This window comes from Chelonia mydas, chromosome 1 (genome assembly GCF_015237465.2).
Source record: "Chelonia mydas isolate rCheMyd1 chromosome 1, rCheMyd1.pri.v2, whole genome shotgun sequence".
Classification (NCBI taxonomy): domain Eukaryota; kingdom Metazoa; phylum Chordata; order Testudines; family Cheloniidae; genus Chelonia; species Chelonia mydas.
Genome location: NC_057849.1, coordinates 275,931,956 through 275,951,858, shown reverse-complemented (window position 1 = coordinate 275,951,858; position 19,903 = coordinate 275,931,956). Strand labels below are relative to the sequence as shown.

At 40.4% G+C, this 19,903-nt stretch overlaps 1 protein-coding gene across 3 annotated transcripts in view; it reads left to right on the top strand.

Annotated features, from left to right (window-relative positions):
- The window catches only part of PTPRQ (protein tyrosine phosphatase receptor type Q), a 212,322-nt gene that overhangs the window by 120,496 nt on the left and 71,923 nt on the right, over positions 1-19,903 (top strand). For all 3 annotated transcript variants that reach the window (XM_043547169.1, XM_043547172.1, XM_043547163.1), the window contains 2 exons: positions 680-821; positions 13,114-13,383. In XM_043547169.1, coding sequence (XP_043403104.1) covers positions 680-821; positions 13,114-13,383 — 412 coding nt within the window. The remainder of the gene's footprint in view (positions 1-679; positions 822-13,113; positions 13,384-19,903) is intronic.

Below are 19,903 nucleotides of genomic sequence, written 5' to 3'. Positions count from 1 at the left end.
GGTGCTATCAGCGATGGAGGCAGTGCAGATGGAGAGGAGGGTGTTTGTTTGTGGCAGCAGCTCTACAGGCTGGCACACGATGCATATGTGGAGTTAGGCTGCTGGTGTGATACTACTGTAATTATAATCACTTCCGTTGACAAACTTTCTTCACAAGCCACAGTGAGGGAGAAAGAGTGGAAAGGAAGGGAATGGGAAAGCAGTGTTTTCAATCAATCAAATAATACGTACTTTATGGTTTGGCTCACTCACTAACATGAATAGGAACTAAAGCCTCAAAAACAAGAAGAGGGGCAAATAAATGTGATTTCTTGTTGTTTGCTATATTTCTACAGAAGCTCTCCATTGTGTCTTTCTCATTTTTTTGTTCTGATATTTTGTCATGTTATTTCTGGTGAGTGGGCGGGGGTGGGTAGGGAGAGAAGGAATCTTGAGAGAGAGACCCTGTTCGTACAGAAAAAAATCTGGCTTGTGCACATCTGAAGTAGCACGATAAAGGATTTGACCCTGCTTCCCCTTAGGTGAAACCTTGGACTATTTTGTGTGACATGGAGACTTGAAGGATGCAAGAGACGAGACTGCAGTACCAACACTCTCATTAATGTCAGTGTGGGGAGGATGAGACCCGGTGTGTTCAAATATGTGGATTTTGTGCTAACAATTGTTTTCTTCTTCTAAGAATGTTTCAGGTTCACACAGTGATGCAAACCTTTTTGGATTAGAGCCATTCAGCACCTATTTTATCAGTGTCTGTGCTTTTACAAGAGTTGGAAATGGCAATCAGTTCAGTAACATTGTCCAATTCACAACAAAAGAATCAGGTTAGAAACAGTTTTGTTTTGTTTTTTTAATGAACTGCAGCATTGTCTATGCAGATTTCCTTTTATACCTGAACAGCATTCTTCCTTTGCTCTCCAAATGTAATGGAACTCAAAATTATATCATTGTCACAACATGCACTCTCATTCCTATTGTACATGATAGGTGAGGTCGTTACTTTTCAAGTAAGATGTTGGAGGTCTGGAATTAGAAATATCCTTGGCTGAAAGGATAGGCATATATGGCTCCTATAAATCTTTCTGTAGCACACAGATAATAGGAGGAAAATTAGATAAATATGAAACTTTGGAGACTAAGGTTTTATTTCAGATCACTGTGAAAGCAGCTAAGTTACAGTAATATCACAGGTTTCAGAGTAGCAGCTGTGTTAGTCTGTATTCGCAAAAAGAAAAGGAGTACTTGTGGCAGCTGGACAAAGAGATAGTTATACACACGAGATGTGTCATGGCTGAAGTTAATTTAAATAAGGTATTTTACACACTCTGCCACCTAGTGGCTGAACCATATAATACAGTTTAGCATTCCCTTAGATCAGTGGTGGGCAACCTGCGGTCCATGGGCCACATGCGGCCCATCAGGGTAATAAGATTGCAGGCCGTGAGACATTTTGTTGATGTTGACCGTCCACAGGCAGCCCTCCCCCTCCCACAGGTCCCAGTGGCCGTGGTTCGCCTTTCCTGGCCAATGGGAACTGCGGAAAGTGGCAGGCTGCAGGGAGATGCTGGCCGCTGCTTCCCGCAGCTCCCATTGGCCAGGAACAGAGAACCGCAGCCACTGGGAACTGCGGGGGGCCGTGACTGTAGACAGTCAACATCAGCAAAATGTCTCGTGGCCCACAATCAGATTACCCTGATGGGCTACAGGTTGCCGACCCCTGCCTTACATCACCCCCTTTAAGTTCTACATTCCTACCATTTACAATATTTACACTATCATGCTATCTTTGAATTTCAATCTGTTAAATGTCTCTGGTTTTCTGATTACATGACCTGAATGCATAGCAGCTTGGTCATCTGACTGTCCATGATTGGCTGTGGTCACTGGAATCCTTGAGACATCTTGTTCTGCAATGGCCATCTATAGAGTTTGCTCTGCTGATTGTTTTTTCTGAGGAGTAAACTGTAGATGACGACAGTTTCTATTGAACTGTCCACTGTCACTCTCGATCACATATGATCTGGGCACTGAATTCTTTTTCTTTGTGATAGCTGGAGTTGTCCATACTTTTTCTCCGTCCAGTTGGACATGAACATGGTCACCAGATTCTAGACCTGGCAGTTTTCTACCTGAGAAATGTCTGTTATAAAAGTGTTCATAAGCTCTTTTCTCCTTTTTATCTGATTTGGCTACTCTCTTCATGTCTGATCACTTTGGAAATAGGTTCTTTTCCAGAGTTGGAACAGGAGTTCTGAGTTGCCTTCCCATCAGGAGCTCTGCTAGACTATATCGGTAGCCGCTATTGGTGTTGATCCATAACTCAGATCTTCCTGCTGTAGGAAGAGCAAGGAATGGATCTTCCTGCTGTAGGATTTTCTTGGCTCTCTCAGCTTCTCCATTTGCTTGTGGGTAATGTGGGCTGCTAGTAATATGATCAAAATCATATTTCATTTGGAATGACTTAAATTCTGCTGCAGTAAATTGTGGTCCATTGTCTGTCACTAGTTGTTCTGGAATACTGAAGTGAGTGAAAAGTACACTTCAGTTTCTTGATGACACTGCAACATGGTATGTCTTTCAAGTACATTATTTCTGTATACCTGGAAAAGGAGTCCACGATGACGAGGTAATGGTGTCCTCTGAATTCACATTTTCAGCTAGTCTCTTCCAAGATCTGTCTGGTAGAGGCGGTGTTATTAAAGGTTGTCATAAATATAAAGGGAAGGGTAAACACCTTTAAATCCCTCCTGGCCGGAGGAAAGCCCTTTCACCTGTAAAGGGTTAAGAAGCTAAGATAACCTCTCTGGCACTTGACCAAAATGACCAGTGGGGAGACAAGATACTTTCAAAGCTGGGGGGCGGGGGGACAAAGGGTTCTCTCTGTCTGTGTGTTGCTTTTGCTGGGACCAGAGCAGGAATGCAGGTCAGAACTCCTGTAAAGAGTTAATAAGCAATCTAGTTAGAGATGCGTTAGATTCTGTTTTGTTTAAATGGCTGATAAAATAAGTTGTGCTAAATGGAATGTATATTCCTGTTTTTGTGTTTTTTTGTAACTTAAGGTTTTGCCTAGAGGGATTCTCTATGTTTTGAATCTGATTACCCTGTAAGGTATTTACCATCCTGATTGTACAGAGGTGATTCTTTTACTTTTTCTTCAATTAAAATTCTTCTTTTAAGAACCTGATTGCTTTTTTCCTTGTTCTTAAGATCCAGGGATTTGGGTCTGTGTTCACCTATGCAATTGGTGAGGATTTTTATCAAGTCTTCTCTAGGAAAGGGGGTGTAGGGCTTGGGAGGATTTTGGGGAGAAAGACGTTTCCAAGTGGGCTCTTTCCCTGTTATATATGTTAGACGCTTGGTGGTGGCAGCAATAAGGTCCAGGGACAAAAGGTAAAATAGTTTGTACCTTGGGGAAGTTTTAACCTAAGCTGGTAAAAATAAGCTTAGGGTTTTTTTCATGCAGGTCCCCACATCTGTACCCTAGAATTCAGAGTGGGGAAGGAACCTTGACATGGTGGCAGAGCGGTGGGATTAACTTGAAATCATTTTGAGAGTTTTTGAACCAGAAGCACAGATTTTAAAAGGAAATATTTTTTTTCCCTTTGGGCTGCTGGAAAGCAGGTTTTAAGCTGAAAGCAGTTAGTTTTTTTTTGTCTCTGCTTGGGGGCCAGAGCAGAGACAAAAGGGAATTGTCTTTTGTGAGCTGGAGTTTTCTCTACCTAAAGGCAGGGTAGTTAACCTCCTGCAGGGAAATTCACAAGTCTTCACAGACCTGAAGAGGTGGGTTGTTTTTTTTTAGCTAAGAGCAACTAGAGGCTTTTTCTGTCTATTTACCTGGAGACACAGGTATTAGGTTTATTTTAAAGGAATTTTCTGTAGGCTGACAATCCCTATCAGAGAACACAGGTATCCGGTTACAGCACAACCTTTTTTTTTTTTTTTTTTTGACAAGCCAAGTTTTTTTTTTGTTTGTTTTTATTTCTAACTCTTGGGTGTAAAGTTAGTTAAAAACAGAGAGGCAAACATGACTGAGCCCAAGGCAGAAACAGCCAAAGAAGCTGCCCACAGGAGAGCTATGGAGGCAAAGGAAAAAGAATAGAAGCATGCTCAGGAGGAAAGGGAGGCTGACCACAGGAGAGCTGTGGAGGCAAGGGAAAAAGAAATGGAGGAAAAGGAAAAACAGAGGAAGCATGCTGAGGCGGAGAAGGAAAAAGAGAGGAAGCATGCACTGGAGATGGAGAAGGCAAAGTCCTGAGCGGAATCTACTGGATAACCCTAACCATCCTTCCCCAACAATCCACAAATGGGAGCGACTATGTCCACAGTATGATGAATCCAGTGATATTGCTGAATATTTTCTCACCTTTGAGAGACTGTGCACTCTCCATAAAATTCCTGAAGCTCACAAGATGACCACATTGGTCGCAAAATTGACTGGAAGAGCTCTGGACATATTCAATAAGATGCCTATTGATGAGGCTTCTGACTATAATAAGTTCAAGGAGTTGGTTTTAATGCAAGTTCAATTTACATCTGAAACGTCCGGGGTAAAATTTTGAACCCTTAAGAGAGGGCCTGGACTAAGTAATGTGGCTTATCTAAACCAGATGAAGGATCTGTTAGATAAATGGGTCCAAGGAAGGGGTGTCACTAGCTTTGACAGAATGTGTGATTTGATAGCTCAGGAGCAATTCCTGAATATGTCCAAGGAGGAAATAAAACAGTGTTTATGGGATAAGGAAATGGGACTCAGCAGAAAGTCTTGCTTCTTATGCTGATCAATATGAGCAGTCCCAGACCGCCGGAGAGGTGGGGCAAGCCGGAACAAAACAGGTGGAGGGAGGAGAGAGGAACAACCCTGGTCGCAGTTGGAGCGGATACCAGAAGGGACACCCTCAGACCACACCCTACTACTGGGGGCAGCCCAAGGCCCCAACTGCACACCAAGGAATATTCCAGACGCCTTATCGTCCTGCCACACCATTCTCCAGCAATCCACCTCGCTCCAGTGACCCGTCAGCTGGACGAAGTTTTAAATGTAACAAGCCAGGGCATGTAAAGGCCAACTGCCCCAAGAACCCCAACCGATTACAGTTCATTGCACCGGAATTACACCAGAGGTCCTCAGGCCAGATACCTCCCAGATATCCTCGGAGCGGAGGGAAACTGTGAGTGTGGGTGGGAAGAAGGTCACCACGTGGAGGGACACTGGAGCACAAGTGTCAGCTATCCATGCTTCCTTAGTGGACCCCAGTTTAATCGACCCAGAGATCCAAGTGACAATTCAACCCTTCAAGTCCAACTCTTTCAATTTGCTTACAGCCACGTTGCCTGTCCAGTACAAGGGCTGGTCAGGAAAGTGGACTTTTGCAGTATATGATGATTATCCCATCCCTATGCTGTTGGGGGAAGACTTGGCCAGTCATGTGAAGCTAGCCAAGAGGGTGGGAATGGTTACCCGCAGCCAGGCTAAGCAAGCCGTCAAGCCTAGCTCTGTTCTGGAAACTTCTACCAGGACCCGGTCAGAGGTGATGGACCCGGACCCCATGCCAATGTCTGCAACAGCAGTAGTAGATCCAGTCCCAGAGACCCAGACAGAGCCAGCCCCAGAACCGGAACCAGTAGAACAACCAGCACCAGACCCATTGCCAGCACTGAATCCAGTACTTACAACCCCAACACCAGAGGGCCTCACCGAACCTGAACTGGCAGCAGCCGATAACCCTACACAAGAGGCTCAGCCGGAGCCTGAACCCCAACATAGTGCACCAGCGGAGAGCGGTTCACAGTCAACGGAAACAGCCCCATCCCCTACATCGCTTCCAGAGGGACCAAGCATAGGTCCACAATCCAATGAGGAACGGATGTCTCCAGCATCAAGGGAACAGTTCCAGACTGAACAGGAAGCAGATGAAAGCCTCCAGAGAGCTTGGATGGTGGCACGGAGCAACCCACCGCCTCTCAACTCTTCTAATGGATCCAGAGAATTAAAGGTTTGTCAGTTTACAGCCCAGCGAGGAGATGACGCTGAGTGGCCTGAAGGTGTCTACTATGAAGGGAAAAGTGCTGGTGGCGTGGAAGAGGTGAACCTCTCCATGACCCTTGGGTGTATGCAGCGACAGCAGATCCAGGAGCTGTGCACTAGCTATGCGCCGACATTCTCAGCCACCCCAGGACTGACTGAATGGGCATACCACTCCATTGACACAGGTAATGCTCACCCAATTAAAGTCCAACCTTACGGGGTATCTCCTCAAGCTAAAACTGCTATAGAACGGGAGATCCAGAATATGCTACAGATGGGTATAATCCGCCCCTCTGGCAGTGCATGGGCATCTCCAGTGGTTCTAGTTCCCAAACCAGATGGGGAGATACGTTTTTGCGTGGACTACCGTAAGCTAAATGCTGTAACTCGCCCAGACAACTATCCAATGCCATGCACAGATGAACTATTAGAGAAACTGGGACGGGCCCAGTTCATCTCTACCTTGGACTTAACCAAGGGGTACTGGCAGGTACCGCGAGATGAATCCACCAAGGAAAGGTCAGCCTTCACCACACATCTCGGGCTGTATGAATTTAATGTACTCCCTTTCGGGCTGCGGAATGCACCCACCACCTTCCAAAGACTTGTAGATGGTCTCCTAGCGGTTTAGGAGAATATGCAGTCGCCTACCTTGACAATGTGGCCATATTTTCGGATTCCTGGGCAGAACACCTGGAACGTCTACAAAAAGTCTTCGAGCACATAAGGGAGGCAGGACTGACTGTTAAGGCTAAGAAGTGTCAAATAGGCCTAAACAGAGTAACTTACCTTGGACACCAGGTGAGTCAAGGAACTATCAACCTCCTAAAGGCCAAAGTGGATGTTATCCAAAAGTGACCTGTCCCAAAGTCAAAGAAACAGGTCCAATCCTTCTTAGGCTTGGCCAGATATTACAGGCGATTTGTACCGCAATACAGCCAAATCGTCGCCCCACTGACAGACCTAACCAAAAAGAAACAGCCAAATGCCGTTCAGTGGACCGAAGAGTGTCAGAAGGCCTTTAACCAGCTTAAAGCGACATTCATGTCTGACCCTGTGCTAAGGGCCCCAGACTTTGACAGACCGTTCCTAGTAACCAAAGATGCGTCGGAGCGTGGTGTGGGAGCAGTTTTAATGCAGGAAGGACCGGATCAAGAATTCCACCCTGTAGTGTTTCTCTGCAAGAAGCTGTCTGAGAGGGAAAGCAACTGGTCAGACAGTGAAAAAGAATGTTACACCATTGTCTACGCTCTGGAAAAGCTACGCCCATACGTTTGGGGACGGCGTTTCCACCTGCAAACTGACCATGCTGCGCTACATTGGCTTCATACCGCCATGGGAAATAACAAAAAACTTATTCGGTGGAGTTTCGCTCTCCAAGATTTTGATTTCAACATACAACACATCTCAGGAGCTTCTAACAAAGTGGCTGATGCACTCTCCCGTGAAAGTTTCCCAGAATCAACTGGATAAAATCGTCCTTGAGATGTGAAAAATATTGTTAGTCTTTATATACTTGGTAGTATATATAGAGGTGCATGTGTCTTATTAACTCTGTTTTCTCCTAGAGCTCCAGGAAGAAATCACAGTCAGCGTTTCACCCTATCTGTGATTTGGGGGGCGTGTCATAAATATAAAGGGAAGGGTAAACACCTTTAAATCCCTCTTTCCCTGTTATATTTGTTAGACGCTTGGTGGTGGCAGCAATAAAGTCCAGGGACAAAAGGTAAAATAGTTTGTACCTTGGGGAAGTTTTAACCTAAGCTGGTAAAAATAAGCTTAGGGTGGTTTTCATGCAGGTCCCCACATCTGTACCCTAGAATTCAGAGTGGGGAAGGAATCTTGACAAAGGTTCTTTGTGTTGTGTTGGCCAGTTAGTTCTGCAGTGTTCACATACTGCAGATACAGTATTCTTTATGTCCTTGTTGATGCCTGGCCACCACACTGACTGCTTCAGCTGTTAACAGCATTTTGTTAATCCTTTATGTCCTTTGTGGGTGAGGTTTAGGATTTCGGCTCTCATTTAGTTTGGAATTATGATGCAATTGACTTTAATCATGAGTCCATTTGACTCACTTAATTGTCCATGCACCACAAAGTAACCTCTTGTCACTTCCTTAGTGTCCTTTAAATACGTGGGCCAGTCACCCCAGTGTAACTTAAAACATCCTGAAGTTGCGAGTCTATCAAAGTTGCTTTTTGTAGCTGTTGTAGTCTCTTTTTTGACACTGGTGTTTTCCACACCTTTACATCATCTTCGAACTCATGGGTAGTTGAATGCAACACTGGGCTCTATGACAGACTCTTTTACTAAAAGATTTTTCCCAGGCGCGTATTTAGCAATTGGATTAAATCACATTAACCTAAGCAATAGATATTGTCCTCTCAGGGGTGCTTGATCCAAGTCTTTTCCACTGATGAGGGTTACATTCAGTTTATGGTCTGTTATCAGTATAAACAAATCCAATCCACAGAGATACCTCACATGCCCATATGCTTGCCAGGCACTCCTTTTCAATCTGTGCATATCCTTTTATACTTCTGTGAGTGAGAGAGAAAAATGCAGCTGGCTTCCACCAAATTCCATGTTGTTGAAACAATGTACTGCCTTGGGCAGCCATAGTTACTTGTATCCTCACTGACCATTGTGGATTTGTGCACATCGTAGTACTTAAGAACTGGAGCTGTTGAGATAATTTCTTTTACCTTTTTATAGGCAATTTCTTGATATGGCCCCCATAGCCAAGATATGTTGGACTTCAGTTCATTCAGTGGTTTTGTCACTGTAGAAAGGACTTGTGGAATTCCAGCCAAGGTAATTTACCATCCCTAGTGTATGTCTCAGTTCTGGAACATTAGTTGGTGCATTCAATTAATCGCTTTTACTTTCTCAGGGCTAGCACTGATTCCATCTTTGTTTATTGTCTGCCCCAAGAGCTCGATTTGGGGTAGACAGAAAATGCATTTTTCCTTGTTTAGCTTCAGTTCAGACTGACTGATTGGGCTTAGGACTTCGTGGAGGGTTTTATTGTATTCTTCCATGGAAGACCCTTATAGCAAAATATCTATCATGCACGAAGACTACAGTTCCATTTGTGTTTGCTAACAGTTCTGCCTTCTTTCTTTGGAAAATTGCAGGTGCACTGGTAATCCCCAAAGGTAATCTTTGAAAGCAAAATCTCTCAAAGGGTGTGATAAATGTTAGTTTAGCACTTTCTTTGGCTAAAGGAGTTTGTCAGAATCTGCTTGAGGCATCCAACTCAGAGAATACTGTAGCTCTTTTCACTTTGGGGAGGGACGTCATCCAGTGTTTAGAGAATATTTTTTTTTATCTTACAACTGCTCCATTAAGTCTTTTAAGATCCACACAGATTGTATTTTTCCATTTTACTTTATAACTAGTACTATTGGGACACACATGCTGTTGGATTAGAGCTTTTCTTGATTATGCCAGTCTGCTCCCTTCTCTATAACTCAGCTTCCACTTTATGAAGTAATGGGATAGGAATCCTGTAAGATATATGTACACTATATGGTTGAGCATTGTCTCAAGGTTTTTTAATACTGCATCTCATTTCAACAGTCCAATATCACCAAATATTCCATTGAGTTCTTCCACCTCCCTCACCAGGCTCATCATGGCTGTCACGTTGTGGCTGAGAAGGCAGTTGGTCTGTGGTCCTTTGATCAAATACACTCTGAATGCAAAGATTTTGTTTTTGTAAGTTGTTTCTGTGGTGAACTGGCCCATGCAGTACAGAATACCTCTGTGGCTAGTCAGAGCTGTGTCAGGTGACTTCAGCTCTCGGAGGAGTTGAAGGTGATTATAAGTCCCTTCTGAGATGACTTTGAGGTCAGCTCCTCAGTCGCTTTTAAAGTCAATAGTCTTGCTATGAATAATCACGTTCACTCTCCAGACAGGTTTGTGTCATCACAAGTGGTAGATCCCAGAAATGGCTCTTGATTCTTTGTAATATGAGTCAACTCCCTGACTGCTTTGGTGCAGCAAACAGCTGCAAAATGTCCATATTTCATGCATTTATTACACCATGTGCCTCTGGCTGGAGATGCATCATCTCTTGAGACATGACTGTTTCCACACTGTGTGTATGTAGGCTGGAATTTGTCCCTTATAACCTGGGAGTTATCTCTCCTAGCCTTAGTAATCTTATGGTAATGACTTTTAGCACTTGTGCTGCCTTTTTAACAGCTTCTTCTTTTTTCAAGTTTGGCAAGTTGCTTTCGATTTTGGTCTCACCAGCTGAGGCTGCTTTGCTTTCTGTATAGCTGTAGCTAGAGTTAAATCTCTTTTCAGTTGTATCTGCTGTGAAAGGTTTTTGTTTGTTAACCCAATAACCAGCCTGTTGCTGATATCTTCATGTTTTTCATTCCCCAAATCACAGTTTTCAGCCAATGCATATAGAGCTCTTAAAAAGCATTTGATATTTTCTTCTGGTTCTTGAATTCTTGAGATGAAAACATGTTCTTTCATAAAACATATTTCTCTGAGACATAAAGTATGCATCAAACATACCCTTTCATAGTCATCTTTGTGACTGTATTCAGTAAATTCAAAGGATGTAAGGATATGCTCTGCTTGCTTCACCATAGCATAAATTAAAGAAGATACCGGTATATCTCCAATTTCTTTGTGGAGTTTGTTTGCAATTTGAAATCTTGCAAAATACTGTTTCCAGTCTGTCCATTATGAAGATTTATCAAAGCTGAAGTTCTCTGGAGCAGTGAAGAGTGGCATGTTGATGAGATCCTGCAATCTTTGTTGCTGTTCCTTCTGTCTTCAACCTTTTGTTGCTTTGTTCCTTTGGTATACAACTTTTGTTGCTATTTTCCTTCTCTTTCTGTTCTTAGTTTATTCCTGACCCCATGTCATGTATTTCTGTATCGATAACGGACTGGTTAGAAAGCTTGCTTATACACATCAGATGTGTTCACTATAAGATCATTTAATACTCTGAAAGGTATGTCTGAGATTGGTTTAAATAAGGTATCTTACACACAGTGCCAACTAGTGGCTGTACAGTATCATACAGTTTAGCATCTGTTACCATCTATATTTTTAGCAGCTGCATGTCTCACCATCCTTACAGTAGGATTTTGTCCTGCCCAGCAGCTACAGAGGCAGTCGTCAAAGCTGTCTCTTTTGGTCAGTGACCTCATAGCCTCTCCCACATCCCTCCTTTCAGAAGGCTGCCTCTACTGGATGGCACATTGCCCTTAGAGTGGGACCCAGTAATTTTAAAACTCTTTCTTCATATTTTCTCTTGGGCTTATTGGGCCCCTCCCCTTTTTTGGCAATTTTTGGCCACTGAATCTAAGGGCTAGTCTACAGATGAAAGTTAATGTAGAATAAGTTAGGGTGTGAATTTAAAGTAGACTAACTTTTCCTGACTGACTCTCTGTGTAGGCACTCGTATTCTGAAATAAGAATGCCATATTCCAAATTATCCTATTCCATTTAAACTAATTTGGAATAAGGCACACACATTCTGAAATAACCTCCATTTTATTCCCACTCTGTTGAAGCACCTCTGCCCCGCTGCAGCTCTCCCATGCTTCAGCAAAAAAGTTTTTTTTTTAAATCTCCCCACAGTTCAGTGTTCCCCATTGAGTAGCCTGACCTTTTATCTGCTCTTGCCATCTAGTTTAATTTCTTTGTGACTCTCCTATGAGCAGATCCCTCACAGCCACACATTTGCTCCTACAAGACCAGTCCTCCTGTCTCGGTTTTCCCAATCTGCTCCATGCTGCAGTTTGGCTTTTATGCTCTTGGCCACATCAAGTTCCTGCTTCTTCCAGCATGTTCCTGTGTCATGGAGGTGTTCAATATCAGGACTGCAGACAAGCAACATAAAAAGATACTCCAGTCTATAAGTGCTACCTTGTGTATAGAGTCCCACTGAGTCCTTGAAACATGGGGACCGGTCAGCACATTCCCTTTATCCTTGCCTGGATGCTACTGTAAACTACCCTGCGGTCTGAGATGGCATAGAACTGGTCCCAGAATTGAGGAGCCACAAACAGCTCTTTTGCTTTTCCCTCACCCAAATGCACTCAGCACTAACTTGGTAAAGGATTCAGCCCTATGCTTTTACTAAAAATACAAAGTGATCTCCTTTCTTCTGCAGCTGCTACTTTTGAAAGGAGTACTCTTCAAACTCTGGAGAGAAATATATGTATTTTTAAAGAGATCCATTTTCCTCTGTACCTGTAGTAATTAGTATGTTTCCTTCTATTTCTGGGACATTGATGCTAGTCAGTTCCCTACTGTATGGATAACTGGACATGGCTTCACTAAAGAGAGAGAAAAAAACCCCACCTTTTCCTGTTGATTCTTTTCTCTTAATTAATACATCCCACAATCTGACTTTCCCTGGGAAAATTTAATCAGTTGTTCCATAAGTTGGAGCCAGTTGTTTGTTTTCATGTTAAATATAATACTGTTTTTACCTATGAAATTTGATGAGCTGCCCAGGAAGCTTTACAAGAATTCATCTTGTGGGGAAAGCAAAAGGTTGGGACCAATAAGGTAACTGCTGCCTGTGAGTGACATCTTTGAAGACTCCCCCAAAACTCCTGGGCAGGACGCAACACTACTGTAAGGATTACCAACCATAGGGTACAGTAAATGAGAGAAGGAAAGCTAAAGGATAAGTAAAATTTTCTTTTGGAGTGTATCATTTTCACATTACTGCATACTTTCTTCTGTGCTGCTGATTAGAAAAAATGGGAGGAAATGTGGGTGTAAATGGGAGAGAGAAGTGAAAAGGGAAGTTGGAGCATATCATTAGTTTTAGGAAATATAATGTACTATCACTCTTTTTTTCATTTCAAGCACTGCTTCAGTAAAGTTCATAATTACTGGAAATAAAGCTTCTATAAAAAATAATCAAGGACATCTCTTCATTTAAAACACTTCTACCCCAGTGTTCTTATTACAGTATTAATTTATCTGACATTGGAATGCCTGATCCTTATTATAAACATTATGCCTACATCTCTGAGTATACTACGTGATCACCCTTTTTGATTGTTTGGAAATGTTAACCTTTGGTGCATGGGTATCTTTTAAGCTCCAGATGTTGTCCAGAATGTTCAGTGTACTGCAACAAGTTGGCAGTCAATTCTAGTGCACTGGGACCCACCTTCTAGGTCAAATGGAGTGATTACACATTACATCATAATATTTGAAAGGAATTCTACAAGCATTTCTGCTTATGATAAGGTGCATACTTTCAGAGATCTGCTATCAAATATTTCTTACCAATTTAAAATAAAAGCTGCAACATCTGCTGGTGAAGGAAAAGAACAGATATGCAATGCCAGCACATTTCCAGAAAAAGGTAACAATTTTTGGATTTAAAATTTTACTTTAATTTAAATGACAATTGAATATTTAGATCAGTGATGCTGTTCTTACATTTACTACAGCATCCCAATCCTTTCCCTAGTCAAGTATAATCACAGTTTAAATCTACTATCAGATGGTGAGAAGTCGGGCCTGCTCTCCAACCCCTCTCTTAAAATGTCCTTGATTGTGTTCCCAAGGGACAGAGTTTATCATGGAATAGCCAGTGGAGAAAGTCAGTGGGACTTGGAAGTACAAGTGAAGAGTTACGTTCTTGCCATGTTAAGTTTGAGTTCTTATTTTATTAATACTTTATCACCCAGTCCTAGTATGCATTGGCTTATAGCTAGATTGGGTATGTTTTCACCCTTTTGCTGGTGACCTCACCTATTGAATGTTATTACTGGGAAGGTTTTGTATGACATAGTGGTATTTCTGCCAGTGACATCCTTTGTTTTAATGTTAAGTAGCCAATACTACTAATTCACTCATTAGAAGTGCTATCATTCAGAGGTTGTTAATCAATAAAATCGTTTAACTTCCTCCAATGTTTGTCATCTTAATCTATCATTGAAATGAACTTTTTAACAGGGGAAAAGATGGCAGTTTAGAGGAATTAGACAGTTTAGGGGAATTAATTCCTATGCCTTTTTAATAAAGAGGTTATCTTCACACTTCCTTTTACTATTTAATAATGGGGCTACTTTTTCAGTGGCACTACTTGCATGAACGGGAGCTTTAATTTTGCCTCTCCAGCCTTGAAAGGCCTGGATACATCCAGAAACATATAAAATCATTCCCAGTTGGAATATGTTTTTCTCTCTCATCTCTGAAATAAGTAATGTGTGTTTTAATGAGTTCTTATTATTAGTTTCTCTCTGTTAATAAGAACTAACTAATTGTCTTTCATAAATAATGATAAGTCAGATAAGTATGGTGTTAATGTCATATCAGAAATTCTTGCTTACATTACTAGTGGGGGTATATTTGAAAGTATATTGTAGTGTAACATTTTTCTTCAAGTTGAGGTAAATGGGGCTATTCACATGCATGTGAGGGATGCAGGGTTGGTACCCAGCTTGGATCTTCGTAAATTCTGCCTGAATATTAAATGTAGTTTGTCCAGCTCTGATAGTTCAAAAAAAGCTTCTAGTAAGGGACTTTCTAATTCTTAGGCAGACATAAAGGAAATACAAAAATCGGTGGAGAGATCTATTAAAGTCTGATTTGCCAGAAGTTTAACAAATTCCTCTTTATTTTGTCATCTCTTGTTGTATGGACCTGGGAGCTCTACCTATTTTTACTTAATGTTCCATCTAAGAAATATAAAATGTTGGGTTGATTTTATCGCAAAGAAACAAAAAGTATCTAGGGAGAATTTGTAAAATGGGATGCCTTTAATGACACTTGAATGTTGAAAGGGCCGATAATTGGAGTTATAGCTGGAAGAATACTGACTAAACAGCATTAATGAAGATTCATTCAGATTCTGATTTGGCTGTTCAGTTCAACCATACTTGTGTACGTTTTCGTCTGTTATTTGTGAACATACTCATGCCTTTTATTTTCTGTATGGGGACATCTCTGTACTGCGTAGGACTACTGTATTCACATGAAAACAAGCATATTTGTATCTGAGGAAGAATATCTGCTACTTGTTGTTTATTTCTCAGTAATTGTTACTAGTTTTCATGTAAATATTTCAGTTATCCAATCAAAAATGAGGCAACACTTCCACATAACTTAGTTGTGAATGATGAATAGTGAATATTTGAAATGAACAGTCCATAAACCACCAAAAAACTGAAAATTGTATTCAAACTATTTAACAGATCTTTATGAACAATTAAAATATTGGATACATTGGGATTGTGATAGAAATTATTCCCAGAGTAAAGAGCTGTTAGGTAACTGATCTACAGTGAATAAGGTTACCTAATTTACTTGGAAAATATAGATTTAGAGAATTTACAGTTTCAATCCAACTCCCGCTGAAGTCAATAGAAATATTCCCATTGACTTCAATTGAATGACGACCTTTAAGAGGTGCTCCCCCATCATAACAGTGTGAATTTATTTTAAAAGGGTGTATGATTTGGGTGACCAGATGCCCCGTTTTTAAAGGGACAGTCCCTTTTTTGGGGACTTTTTTTTATATAAGCGCCTATTACCGTCCACCCCCTGTCCCGTTGTTTCTGTTTCTATCTGGTAACCCTATGTATGATAGGATATTGGAATGTAGTCCATTATTTTATTCTTTGACTGATATAATTTGAGAGATTTTCCTCATTTATTTGAGCATAATGTTTTCTCTGCATCTTTTGTATTATTGGAAAAAATCAATTAATTTATAGATTTCAATGTAGCACCATGTAATGTTACATGTTGGTTAGGTATTTATTTCATTGGAATGACAGGGCATGCCTGAAAACTCATTTAGCTTTGCAACCCCCATTTTAGTACATTTTTCAAATTTTTATTCTTGGAAAAAATGTTTATTTTATTAGTTATTGTCATAAATATAAAGGGAAGGGTAAACCCCTTTAAAATCCCTCCTGGCCAGAGGGAAACTCCTCTCACCTGTAAAGGGTTAAGAAGCTAAAGGTAACCTCGCTGGCACCTGACCAAAATGACCAATGAGGAGACAAGATACTTTCAAAAGCTGGGAGGAGGCAGAGAAACAAAGGGTCTGTGGGTCTGTCTATATTCTGTCTTTGCCGGGGATAGACCAGGAATGGAGTCTTAGAACTTTTAGTAAGTAATCTAGCTAGGTACGTGTTAGATTATGATTTCTTTAAATGGCTGAGAAAAGAATTGTGCTGAATAGAATAACTATTTCTGTCTGTGTATCTTTTTTGTAACTTAAGGTTTTGCCTAGAGGGGTTCTCTATGTTTTGAATCTAATTACCCTGTAAGGTATCTACCATCCTGATTTTACAGGGGGGATTTCTTTATTTCTATTTACTTCTATTTCTATTAAAAGTCTTCTTGTAAGAAAACTGAATGCTTTTTCATTGTTCTCAGATCCAAGGGTTTGGGTCTGTGGTCACCTATGCAAATTGGTGAGGCTTTTTATCCAACATTTCCCTGGAAAGGGGGGGTGCAAGTGTTGGGAGGATTGTTCATTGTTCTTAAGATCCAAGGGTCTGGGTCTGTAGTCACCTAGGCAAATTGGTGAGGCTTTTTACCAAACCTTGTCCAGAAAGTGGGGTGCAAGGTTTTGGGAAGTATTTTGGGGGGAAAGAGGTTTCCAAACAGCTCTTCCCCAGGAACTAGTATTTGTTTGGTGGTGGTAGCGGCCAATCCAAGGACAAAGGGTGGAATATTCTGTACCTTGGGGAAGTTTTGACCTAAGCTGGTAAAGATAAGCTTAGGAGGTTTTTCATGCAGGTCCTCACATCTGTACCCTAGAGTTCAGAGTGGGGGAGGAACCTTGACAGTTATGTTTACAAAAGTGCCTGTCCAACATTTGAGGTGCAGAATATTAATTATGCATGCATTCAAAAACTCCATAGATTAAATTGAAAATAAAAGGAACTTCCAGTCCATCACAGTAAACTTAAACTTCTCTCCCTCCATCCTTTGTCATTCAGCCCTACTCAGCCCCTCAAAAAACTTCCACCTGGAAAGACCTCGGGAAATAGCATCTTGCATTATTTTCTTGAAAGTCTTCTAATCTGGAGTGTGATGGACCAAGGGTGAAGTGATCACCAACCCCTTCATGCCCTGATTCAGCAAAGCACTTAAGCACATTCTTAATTTTACGCATGTGCTCAAGTCCTCATGCAGTCAATAAGATTTAAGCACATGCTTAAAGTGAGGCATGATCTTAAATGTCGTGTTGAATTCTGATAGATATAAGTCAGTGCTTATCTGCTTTACTCTATCAGGGCCTACACTAGCTATAATTTTACCTGAAGACATTGCTTTTTTATACCCAAATTTGATTTATTTTGGAATACCATGTGCATTATTAATGGAATATTTGCCCAAGTAAGGGCTGCAGGACTAGGCCCTAAAACTACAAAATATGGATTATTGCTCTAAAAGAACTGTAGCTCAGACTCGTGTTGTTTAACATTTGGTTTAAATTTTAGCATTTAGTCATATTTACAACAAACTGGTTATTAGGACAATATCTTCTAAACTGTGTGTTCACATGAATTGTTTTCTGATGAGTGGCTACTAGGAATCGAAGATTCATGGTAGGGAATGGAAACAGTTTTATAGCTGTTGTCAGCTTCTTATTTATGGTGGTCTAAGATTAGTTACAGAATACATAGCCAGCACTGAGTCACTGACAATGCATTTATTTTTGACATAAAGTGAAATCAAATTTGGTTCAGTGTCTCATTGCATAGTGTCTGACCTTTACATTCCTTGCAAAGACTATTTGATTTTTTTTTTTACGTAAACTTGTTCATATCTGGGTATTACTAAACATGGATCATGAAGATTAAATTTATGGGGAGATTAGAGTTTGGTGTCTAATCTAGCTCTGCTGTCATGGTAAACCACTTGTACCAGGGTAGAGTATGTTATGACCCACAAAAAAACGATGAACTCTGTGGTAGTTACATTACTTTGTGTTTAAATATTTTATATAGGATATGAAAGATAATATAGCAAGATTTTAGGACTGAATAACTATCCTTAGATTATATCCAAGGAAAGATACATATTATAATGGGATTTCATTAGGGTTGGGTGAATTTTCAGAGGACAAAAACTGCCTTAAACTGGTAAGAAAATGTTCTCTAAAAGACTATTTTAAACCTGTTCAAGTTTACCAAACTCTAGAGTCTAGGACAAATTTAATAGTCATTTGCAAATAAAAATTAAGTATATTCAAGTACCATTTTTAATTCCAAAATGTTGAACAATTAAAAATAGAAACTGCTATTATGTTTCATTTGTAAATTTTATATTTTACTCAATCCATGCTCACTGTTTCTTAGACACACACACACACTAAATTAAACATACTATTTTCAGCATGAAGAAAAAATATCAAGTTAGTTTGCCAGGCTCTATTTTCAGTGTTGTGGTGCACGGTGTAATTTTCCTTACTGTCTCCTAGTATTATTTAATATTTATATTGCGTTAGCATGTAGGGTCATCAACCAGGTCAGGATCCTATTGTGCTAGGTGCTGTTCATACATATATAGTAAATGACAGCCCCTGCCCCCAAAAGATCCTATTCTTTCTTCTTCATAGATTCATAGTTTCAAAGGCCAAAAGGGACCATTGTGATCATTTAATCTGATGTCCTGTATAACACAGACAATAGAACTTCCCCAAAATCGTTCCTATAGAATATTTTAAGAAAAGCATCCACTCTTTATTTCAAAATTCAGTGTTGGAGAATCCACCATGGACCCTGGGTAAGTTAATTATTGTCACCATTAAAAATTTATGCCTTATTTCCATTCTGAATATATCTAGCTTCAACTTTCAGCCCTTGGATCTTGTTAAATCTTTATCTGCTAGATTGAAGAGCCCATTATTAAATATTTGTTTTCCCTGTAGGTACTTACAGACTTAGCCTTAACCACCCCTTAACCTTCTTTTTGTTAAGCTAAATAAATTGAAATCCTTGAGTCTATCTCTATAAGGCATGTTTTCTAATCCTTTAATCATTCTCTTGGCTCTTCTCTCAACCCTCTCCAAATTATAAACATCGTTCTTGAAGTGTGGATACCAGAACTGGACACAGTATTCTAGCAGTAGTCATACCAGTGCCAAATGCAGGGTAAAATAGCCTCTCTGCTCCTACTTGTGATTCCCATTTGTGTGCATCCCAGGTTTACATTAGCCCTTTTCGCCACATTGTTGCACTGGGAATCACATATTCAGCTGATTATCCATCACAACCCTCAAGTCTTTTTCAGAGTCACTGCTTCCCAGGATAGAGTCGCCCATCCTGTAAGTATGGTTTACTTTCTTTGTTCCTAGATTATACATTTACATTTAGCCATATTAAAACACATATTGTTTGCATGAGCCCATCTTACCAAGCAATCTAGGTTGCTCTGTATTGGTGACCTGTCATCTTCATTATTTACCATTCTCCCAATTTTTGTGTCATCTGCAAACTTTTTTCAGTGATGAGTTTGTTTTTATTTCAGATCAATTAATCAAAATAGATAAGGCCAGGAATTGATCCCTGCAAGACCCAACTAGAAATATATCATTCAATGAGATATCCTGTTTACAGTGACATTTTGAGACCTATCAGTTAGCTAGATTTTACTCCATTTTATATGTGCCATGTTAATTTGATATCTTTTCTAGCTTTTTAAATCAAAATGTCATGCGGTACCAAGTCAAATGCTTTACAGAATCTTAGTATATTACGTCAACACTATTACCTTTATCAAACTTGCAATCTCATAAAAAATCAAGTTAGTTTAACAGGATCTTGTTTCCATAAACCCATGGTGATTGGTATTAATTATATTACCCTCATTTAATTCTTTATTAATCAAATCCCATATCAGGTGCTCCATTATCT